We start from the raw sequence: 10,231 nt of genomic DNA, 5'->3' as shown, positions 1-10,231 counted from the left end.
CTTAAAGCAGGACCAAGTTTAGATTGTACTAAGTAGGAGATGGCCTCCACGGGAAACTTTAGAGCAACGGAAAGTTATTTGTGGTTAGGGTGTTTCAGACCAGAATGACTGCTGATGGCTTTAAAAAACAAACCCAGGAGCCCCCCTGCCATACAGCAGGTGCTCAAGCTTCGGCGCACAGCAGAATCACGCAGATGAAAGGGGAGCTTGTTCAAAATGGAGACTTCTGATGCTCGCCACCCCCAAATACTCAGGCTCTAGAGGTTTGGGGCCGATGTCTGTAGTTTAACAAATCGGTCCTGAAAGAAGCGCAGCCACAGTGCTCCTTGGAGGGGAGAATGGCCAGACTTCGTCTCACCTCCTCTGGTCATGTTGTAAGAGATGGTTCCCTGGAGAAAGGGTATCACGCTTGGTAAAGGGGAGCGAGAAAGGGGAAGGCCCTCAGCAGATGGACTGACACGGTGGTTGCAACGATGGACTGAGGTACGGCAGGGATCGTGAAGCCCGCACAGGACGGGGCAGTGTTCCGTTCTGCCGCACACAGGGTCGCCGTGAGTCAGAGACGGCGCCCCGCCACCTAACAACAACGTGGCAGTGTAGCTCCCATCGCTTATCTCCATTAGCCTCTTCACTCTTTGATACGGAACGGGCATCTCAATCTCATGTAAAGTGTTTGGGGGTCCGCCCGGGACACCCCGCTCCCCCCAGAGTTAACGAGGCGACGCCACTAAGAACAACAGACCCGTGTAGTGGCAGGTCTGGGGAACGGGTCACGCAGCCGTCAAGCATTGCCTTTGCCTTACCCACGTTCGACTGAGCCGTCGCCAAATCCCCCCTCTTCGGGGACGTCAACCAAGAGCTGGGCCCTACCCTGGCCCAGACAGAAAAACCTGCAGTCATGGCCTCGCTCACTGGCTGGAGCTGCCTACCTGCATAAACCTCTAGGCGGGTTTCCATGGTGATTGACAGACACCGCGGCCAATTATGTCCAGGCACTTGTTTGTTTCCTCAGCCCCTCACACTCCCCAAGGAGTGGATACTTCCGTGACTGATAGTTTGCCCCCAAACGCTCTTACGTAAGGGGGAGGGCCAAACGCTGCCCCACCCGAAAGGAGCGTATTTGATTGGCAGGACGGAGTTATCGGTTGACGCCCGCGGAATAACGTCCTTGACGGGCAGTTGTGGGAGCCACTCGGAGCCGGGAGGCTGGGGCGGAAGTGGCTGGGCCCGCGAGGGCGGAGCCTGATGCCGAGGTCGGGGCGGGGAGCGCGCAGAGGCTGGGCGGGCGCTGCGGCTGGAGATGCTGTCGGGCTGCGACGGCGCTTGGCTGCCAAAAGCAGTGCACTGAAGGCAACAAGGAGAGGCGCACTGCCAGGCCGTCTGGTAGGTACGCGCAGGCTGAGGAGTTCTTACACCCTGGTACCTGGTGTCCTCGGCCTGACATCTGTCGACCCTGCCAAGCACTCACGGCTCTGCAGTGACTGCTGCCGCGCAGAGATGGGGGTCTAGCCGGGCACCTGTCCGCCTTTCCAGGCACCTGCTGTGCGTTGGTCGCTGCCGGCCCTAGCCGTCGGGGCTGTGGCGGGAGCTGGGCCGGGCTGGCTTGGAAGAGGGAAAAGGGCCCGGCCTACTTGCCCCGTCTGGGGTTCGCCCTCTCCAATCCAGTCCCAGTGCCCTCACAGGAAGGGGTCATCGCCGATTCCCAGAGGCCCTTAGACCCTGCCAGAAGGGCTTGCGGGCCTGGGCCGGCATTGAGCCGTCGCCTTTAAATCGCTGTGAGGCCGGGACGTGGCCCCTGCCCTCCAACACACGGAGACAGGTTTGTCCAGATTCTCTGCGTATGTGGAGTCGGGTTTCCGCCCAGGGCAAGGGTGCCCGTTTGAGTCTGGCTGGCCATCTGGGACTGGGGTCGTTTTTGCCTTTTCCTTGGGCCCTGCCTCGTCGCCTTTTACCTTGGAGTTTCTTAAGCTGCTTGAAGGATGATATATTTAGTTAATGCCTATGGAGTCTCTAAGGCACGTAGGAGAAAGCGCTCGTCTCTACTCGGGCTCAAGCTATGCATGGGTCTCAGATGTGTAAAGGAAAAGTGATCACGTTTTGTTCCTGTGGCTGAACCAGCAGAAATTCTAAAACGGTTCGCAATGACTAGGATGTATTCCTATATCTTCCTTCCATTTATGTCACCACTGTTGGAAAATGCCCAAAAAGTACACTACAATTTCTCTCGGTGATTGTGTTGCTGCCGGAACCATTTGATTTAAAAATCTATTACCAGATTAGGCAGCAGCAGGCAAAACCTGCTGCTTAAAGATACGAGGAACTGGGGGCAAGTTCTAGACTCTGAGTCTTAAAGTGGTAGAAACAAAATGTGTTAGACTTGGGAGAGCCCAGACAGATGATTGGTTCACCCCATTAAATTTACCACCCAGGCATCAGGGGCCCGAGGGACGGGAGCCTTGTGTCAGACCAGGTCTGCCTTGTGGAGCTGTACAATGGTGTTGGGTCTGAAAACCAGCACGGTGTTGATCTGGGCCAAGCACGAACGTGCCCCATACATACTGTGTGTCATAGTCACAATTTTCATCTGTGTCACAGTCACCTGAAAGGTGGCAGAGAGCTGTTGCCACTTACTGCTGTAAGTCAGCAGGTCAGTGGAAGAACCAGGCTCCTCGTTGCTGATTTAATTACTGGGTGGCATCACCTCTTGGAAAGACAAACAGCAGTAATAGGTGCTGGTAAAGTCTGGGAGCCCTGGTACCCACCCGTGGAAGTCACAGGTTAGTCTGAGAACAAATTGGTGCTGATGAGAGCCACTTGAGACATGGTTCTCTGCTAGTTGGCTTATGAATTTAGTTAAAACGTTCCTAAACTTTGGCCCTTTTCACCTTTAGCCTTTTTGTCGGTAAAGCAGGAATTCCGAGAAGGAGCTCGGTTCTGAACATTGACAGCCGAGGAAGGAGTCGCAGAGCAGAGACGCTGCTGTTCTTAACAGCTCAGCGTGGCTTCTTTTCCTCTGCCTTTTCCTTTATATTTTTAGTAAATGACCTACCGACTTTGTGACCTTTGAGACATGTTTTCTTATTCACTCCTTGAATCCTCTGGGTAGAAGATCTGTGTGTGTGAAATGTCTTTTCAATCCTCCTGTATTACATCTGTGTTGAGGAAAGCAGTTTGGTGGGAATGATCCTGACAACACAGTTAACATGACTGTCTTCTTACCAAGATATGTATGCTTTACCCTCCCACTGCTGTCTTTCTTCTTTGGCTACTGGTTTCACTGGAGCAGGGAGTCATTTTGTACTTAGACAATTAATTTAAGATACTTTTAAATCTCATTTGTTCCCTTCACCCTGGGAACAGTGATACAACTTTTGTGTATGGGGTACAGTGCATTCTGAACCTATCTTTTCCAAGAGTTGATTGTTAGGCTAGTAGCAACTATTGTAGTCTCTGTCTTCTGCGTTCTTGGCACCTAAGCCAACTATCACTGAATATCCTGAGCCCAGTTCAGACTCCTATAGGTATCTACAGTGGGGAAAAGGGTTGGAGCAAGAAGAGGAAGGAGTATTAGAAGAAAGGATTTCTGAAGACACTTTCCCCCTGAGTTTATAACTATGTATTATATACCACTGTATTGCTCTCTCTGTTTAGAGACTGTTTGGTGTGTCAGACTTAGGTCTCCACCATTTTGGAATTCGTCATGGCTGGTGGTGGTATACTGTGTTTTCTTTTTAAGGTAAAGTGAATGCTGAGGCCGGGAGGTGGATGACCCAGACCACTGAATTCCTTTGTTTGGAGTACACGTTATGAACCCTTTCTGGAGCATGTCTACAAGCTCTGCACGCAAAGTAGGTATAGTCGAGAGATTTAGTGAGGAAACCCCTTACTTCTATCAAGAAAAGGGCCAGAATAGAGGCCAAAATAATTCATACCAAAGTGGCCTGTTAATTTTTACAGAATTACCTCGTCTTTCTAGTTGAGCGTTTCCTATTGAGAAGTTACTCTCTTGTAGGCTAAAGTTGGTTTCTGAGTCTGAGATTGTATCTCAGGAATTCTGGTCATCCTGATGCTGAGATGATCTCGATTTAGGTTATGTGTGCACAAAGGGAATCTGGGCCGCCTTATCGCAGCAGGTTTATACTAAACTAAGAGTTAGATTCCATGGTTAGAGAAGCCTTGGAGGCCTGTCCAGCATGGTCAAGTCAGACTGGAGGGCACTGGGTGAATTTTTCTAAATGAAATTTTTATTTTTTTGTTGTAAAAATAATACATTTTCACTTTAGGAAAGCTTAAATTATGTAGATAAGCAAAAAGAAAATGAAAATAACCCATAATTCCACCTCTAAGAGAGCAGTACTATGAAACATTTTTTTTTTCTATGCACATGTTACCCATTTTTTTATTCGGCTGATTAAACAGCCTTCGGTTATACTTGAGCCAAAGAAGCACCTCTGAGATGGTAGTTTAGTCTCTGACTCATTAGACCTCTGTTCGACTAAGGATGGCATAGTTTATGCTGGTGATATTCCAAATGTGGAAACATACGCTTTATGAACAAGGTCAAAATCAGTCTTCAAGTAAGCAAAAGACTAGTTTCTTTCTTTGTTTCTAACCCAGGTGCTAAAAAGTGACTAATTTCAGTCATCCAAACTCTTTATGTTGAAGTTCTTAGCACCTGACCTTCTACAGTCAAGGTGCAGGGGGACTCTTCTATGTCTTGTACAGTGTCTAATTGCTTAGTAATCCCCTTGCCCTCTTCTGGTTGGGACAGGGGTGCCAGGAGAAACCCTTTCTTTCTCTGGCTCAGTTAATCCTGTGAGTACTGACTTGATTGACCTTGGAGGATGCAGCTTTTGAGAGTTTTCCTGGGGCTTTATTCTTGCTTTAGCTCTGCTCTGCAATTTTATGGCCTGCCTGCTCTTGATCATGATGTTAGAATGTCCTTGTGAAAGAGTAATTGCAGCTTTTAGGTCATGGAATTAAGCTTGTGCTCTTAGGATTTAAGATCATCCTAACAAATATTCTTCATCTTGAATAGCGATCTGATGGTGAAGAGAAGACATTAACAGGGGACGTGAAAACCAGTCCTCCACGCACTGCTCCGAAGAAACAGCTGCCTTCTATTCCCAAAAATGCTTTGCCCATAACCAAGCCTACATCTCCTGCCCCAGCAGCACAGTCAGCAAATGGCACACATGCTTCTTACGGACCCTTCTACCTTGAATACTCTCTTCTTGCAGAATTGTAAGTTCTCAACAAGTTAGGTGGTTGCATTTTGGAACGATCCTTACAGGTAAAGAATGCAGTTCATTCTGATGGATTCAGTAAATGGCAATCATTTACTTTTAAAGCTCAACTCACACCGGTCCTACAATAGCCACCTTAATGTATGTAGAGAACTGTGGAAGCAGTTGCTTGTGGTGTAATCTGTCTTAACCAGACCTGGAGACACACTGGCTTGGAGAAGGGAAAACTTAGCAAGTTCTTCTTAAAACTGTCTTCATCTATCTATATGGAAGTCTGCCATTAGAAAAGGGATTTGACTTATTCTGTATGACCCTTGAAGGCAGAACTAGACAATTACAGGGAAAGTAGAGAGATTTGGGCTCCATGTTTTAGAACTTGACTACTCATAGAAGCCCAAAATTGGGTTAATGTACCCAGATCAGTGTGAGGGAGTGGGTACTTAGACAGTCTTATAGTGATGGAGCTGGCATATATTACAGGAACTCAAAACCAAGTGAGTTTTGGTGGAATTTGACTTGATCATTTGTTACAGAAAATTTGGAGAATCAGTTTTCAGTATTATTTTAAAGTTCCTTCGTATACAAAGTTACTTTAAAAGTCTCCTTTACCCATCCCCCTCAGTGCCTACTGTTGTAATGACCTGAGGCCCCAGTGTAATTGACTGATTTGGTAGCAATAGTCCCTTCAGCTTTATAATTGAGGCCTGTGTTTAAGGCTGAGCAGGGAATGGGGACAGGCTTCTATTGTGGTGATTACATCTGTTCTCTGTACCAAGCCACAAAATTGCTTTTTTTTAGCAAATCATAGTAGTAGATAATCTGACAAGCACTGCTGCTGTTGACAGGCTGCATTTTAGTGATCTAGAAGGAGAATAGGTAATTAAAAGATTACAAGTATGCATGTACCATGGCAAACAGGTAATAAAAAAAAAAACAGTGACCAATGGCCCAATAAGCTGCTTCTCGATAAAATTCCAGATTGGCAGGTTAATGTGTTTTAAGGCTCTGGGGGAGCATTGTTCTTCTCAAGGTCTGGTCACAGCCTTACTTATTGAGGCTCAAAGAACAGGGTAGAAAGGCTGCCAATGGGTAATGAGAGTCCAGAAAAGCCAGTGAGGCCTTCTCGTCTTCCCTTGGTTTAAGCTCACCATTAACCCACCCCTACAGAGGGCAAGGGTCGGAGGCGACTCCGGGAGCAGAGTGCAGTGTAAGGACCTCACACTAACAACTGCCTTTACCAAGCATCTGCAAATCTAAGCCCTGCCCTCTGCTGCATGATGTCATGATTCACACCGACAGTGACACCTCAGTGAGGGCAATGCCATGGAATTTTTACTTAATTCTCTCAAATTGCATTTTAAAATGACTCCGGAATATGGGTGAGAAATCTGTCATCCGTAGTCATGCAAGCAATAGTAACTTCAAAAATACTTCGATTTACTTAAATTAGACCATATTGTACACAATCACCTCTACAGTCTGGTCGCCAAGGTGATGTTTGTGGGAAGCTGTGCTTTCTGGAGGAAAATGCGATTCTCTGTGTATCCCTTTTTGGATTTAATTTCCGACTTGGGGCCCTTTGTCAGCTTGTGCCTCTCTCTGAGACCATGTTGTGGAAGCCGGTACCTGGGCAGCAGTCTGGCCAGTGCTCACTCGGAGTGGCCAGTGACAGGTTGATCACTGTTAGTGTTGGGACATCAGCTACCCCTTAAGGGGATGACTCCTTGTCTCAAAAATGATCATGGGGCAGTTTGCTCTATGCATGTCATTGACACCCGTACAATTACTCTGCTGCTTCTATTCTAGTACCTTGGTTGTGAAGCAGAAGTTACCAGGCGTCTACGTGCAGCCGTCTTACCGCTCTGCATTAAGTAAGACAAAGATTCACTCTTAATTTATTGCCTATTTAATGGTTCCTCTGACACAACTGAAACCTTAACTGTTTTTATTTTTTCCTACAGTGTGGTTTGGAGTAATATTCATCCGGCATGGACTTTATCAAGATGGCGTATTTAAGTTCACAGTTTACATCCCTGATAACTACCCAGATGGGGACTGTCCAGTAAGTAGGAGGCAGTCTGGCTTAGAGAGATTAGAGGTTTCCTAATACTCTGAGGAGTTCAGTTTTCCGAAATGCTGTGAGCTTTCCCAGCAGTCTTTCAAAGGAAGTTTTGTGCTTTGCTGCATCTGCTGTCAGGCTATACTCTGCCTGTAGCTTGGTTTCTCTGCTCAAGGTGTGCAGGTGAGGCTGGAAGCTGTATTATTAGGGGAGGAGAGGGACTTTTTCCCCTTCGTTGCAAAATTCCGTTTTACAGGGAAATGGTACAGGTAGTCAACTAGCCCTCATGAGGCAGCTCCTTGCTTTTAACAATATGGCTGCCTCTTTCTCCTGAAGCTCCTTTTGTGACTATGTCTGGGTCTGATAAGCTGTGTGCTTTCTTCCACGGCTTCCATTAAAGGACGTGTCTCTCTCTAAATACAGCGCTTGGTGTTTGATATTCCTGTCTTTCACCCGCTAGTTGATCCCACCTCAGGTGAACTGGATGTGAAGAGAGCGTTTGCAAAATGGAGGTCAGTAAAAAAGTACTTCTTCTAATGAGGTAATACAGTGGGTGGAAGCCTCTGTGACCATGCTGTTCTCCTTTAGGCGGAACCATAATCACATTTGGCAAGTATTAATGTATGCAAGGAGAGTTTTCTACAAGATTGATACGGCAAGCCCCCTAAACCCCGAGGCTGCAGTGCTGTACGTTACTTTTGCTTTGTTTAAGAAAAATTTGAAAATGCAGCTAAGTAGATTTAAGTTGGTAACTTGTTTATTATTTAAACTTTAATACAGGTATGAGAAAGATGTTCAGCTTTTTAAAAGTAAAGTGGTTGACAGTGTTAAGGTGTGCACGGCTCGTCTGTTTGACCAACCTAAGATAGAGGATCCCTATGCAATCAGGTGAGTGTCATGTTATTCAGATGAATTGCACTGTGCAGTGCCGTTCCATTTCCCAGGTGGTCTTGGGATGGTGGTTTGACAGGGATGCGTATGCTCTGTCAGCCTACAGCCTGTATAACTCAGTGTCCACTTATTTCTCACGCTATTGGGCTCTAACAAACTTTTTGCTGTCTGGCACATGGGGCCAACAGCAAGATATGTATTGAATCTGGCTTCCTAAAGATCCTTACAGTGTGCTCAGTCATTCACATGTCAGGACTTTAGGGTTGGCAGTTATAACTGGACCCCTCTTAAACTGCCATATTGATGTTCAGATTTGGTGAGAGGAAGGAAATGGAATAGTATGTGAGGAGGTGGGATATTCATTCTCGGGGCAGTGTCGCTGAGTGAAAGAGCAGGGGTTCTACAGATGGACCGACTGGCTTTCAGCTTTGGTGACACAGCACTTAATTGATTTTACTGCCCCTTGCTGTCTTCATCTTTAAATACTAGGACTTAGGGATTGTTGTGAGGCATCAATGAGATGACACACAGAAAGTACTCTGTAAAGGACAGTTACCATGTTAGAAAATTATGTAGATGGCAGAACTACATGATGACAACTGATTATTTAAAGATTACTCGTTCATTGTTCCTTGTTTTATTTGTTATGATGAACTGGCTCAATTATTGAAAAACTGATGTCAGTATAAATTTAGGTAGCCAAAAGCAGTTTTTAATATTTCTGCCTCCCTTAAGCTTTTCTCCCTGGAATCCTTCTGTACATGATGAAGCCAGAGACAAGATGCTGACTCAGAAGGTAAGTGGAGATAACCATTTCTGAAAGCGTTAACTGTGTGTTTTCTACACTGTCCTCAGAGGAGACTCAGTTGTATACAAATAACTTTTTGGGCAAATGAGTTTGTCCAGTGTTGGACTCTCATCAGTAGGTTTTTTAATGTCTGTTTCTGATTGTGCCTAGAAGAAGCCTGAGGAACAGCACAATAAAAGTGTTCATGTTGCTGGCCTGTCGTGGGTAAAGCCTGGCTCAGTACAGCCTTTCAGTAAAGAAGAGAAAACAGTAGCAACCTAAGAAGGTGGTGACTATGGTGCACATGCACTTTCCTGCTGGACTCTGGCCGAGTTAAAGCTGACCACTGGCAAAGGATGGCCTGAAGAGTAAACTGTGGACAGTGACTGAGATCAGTGTTTTCCATGTGTGCTTAGGTTCTAACAGCAGGTTTTGGGAACCTCTCTTTAAGTAATGCATTACTTCTCTCAGAAGTGTGTTTAGGGTGGTTATCTAGTTCAGTACTCCAAATTGTTGGGGACCTTGGGGCTTAAATATTTTTCTGAATATAATGATGCTAAAGGTAAGTTGCATTCATTGACACTAATCGAGTAGGGAGAGTTCAACACTGCTTAATGGTTTTTAAAGCAGTGGTTTCAGTTGTACATGTGTTAGGATGTGGAGAGACAAGTTCCATAGGTCAGCACTTTTAAACAGAACATCATCTGAAACTCAGTCCTCAGCCTACTGTACTGATTTACAAACTACTGTCACTGAGGTACGTAGTAGGTGAGGGAGAGGAAACCAGACACTTGCTCATAGCTGGCTTTTTTTTTTTTTTTTTTAATTACTGTATTTTTATGGTGGGAGAGAGAAAAAGTGTTGAAACGGTTTCTAATGAAGTCACATATTTAAATGATAAATGGCTAATGTGTTTAGTAGAGACAAAATAAACTAATAAATGATTGTTCTTTGTCATTTATGCAGGAAACTAAACAGCCTTTTCTCAATATAACTAAGCAGATTAATTTATAAATGCTTTATTAAAAATATACTTATTTTCATATAAAAATCGCAGTTAAGTATCTTAAGAGCTTTTATAAATATCTCTGTAGAACACTATTCTCACTGAATAGTGTGAGTCCCGTATTTGTTTTGGAGCAATTATGAAGTTACCCAGTAACTTTGTTTATACTGATTCAATTTACAATTGAATTTTCTCCCTAATAAGATTATTAATCCAACTTTAAAACTGCTGGGAATAGAAGT

General features: G+C 45.3%; 1 protein-coding gene across 1 annotated transcript; it reads left to right on the top strand.

Annotated features, from left to right (window-relative positions):
• Window positions 1–3,806: 3,806 nt before the first annotated feature.
• Window positions 3,807–9,265, top strand: LOC103202248 (AKT interacting protein). The gene is made up of 9 exons (XM_042781798.1): window positions 3,807–3,848; window positions 5,039–5,244; window positions 7,053–7,117; window positions 7,208–7,308; window positions 7,729–7,817; window positions 7,894–7,992; window positions 8,086–8,193; window positions 8,932–8,992; window positions 9,155–9,265. Exons 1-9 carry the CDS (start codon window positions 3,807–3,809, stop codon window positions 9,263–9,265), a joined length of 882 nt encoding a protein of 293 aa, XP_042637732.1.
• The last annotated feature ends 966 nt before the right edge of the window (window positions 9,266–10,231 follow it).

The sequence above is a fragment of the Orycteropus afer genome, unplaced genomic scaffold, assembly GCF_000298275.1.
Source record: "Orycteropus afer afer isolate SDZICR_OR568_19922 unplaced genomic scaffold, OryAfe1.0 scaffold00009, whole genome shotgun sequence".
Lineage (NCBI taxonomy): Eukaryota > Metazoa > Chordata > Mammalia > Tubulidentata > Orycteropodidae > Orycteropus > Orycteropus afer.
Note: the sequence above shows the minus strand (reverse complement) of the source record. Positions and strands in the feature narration are given on the sequence as shown.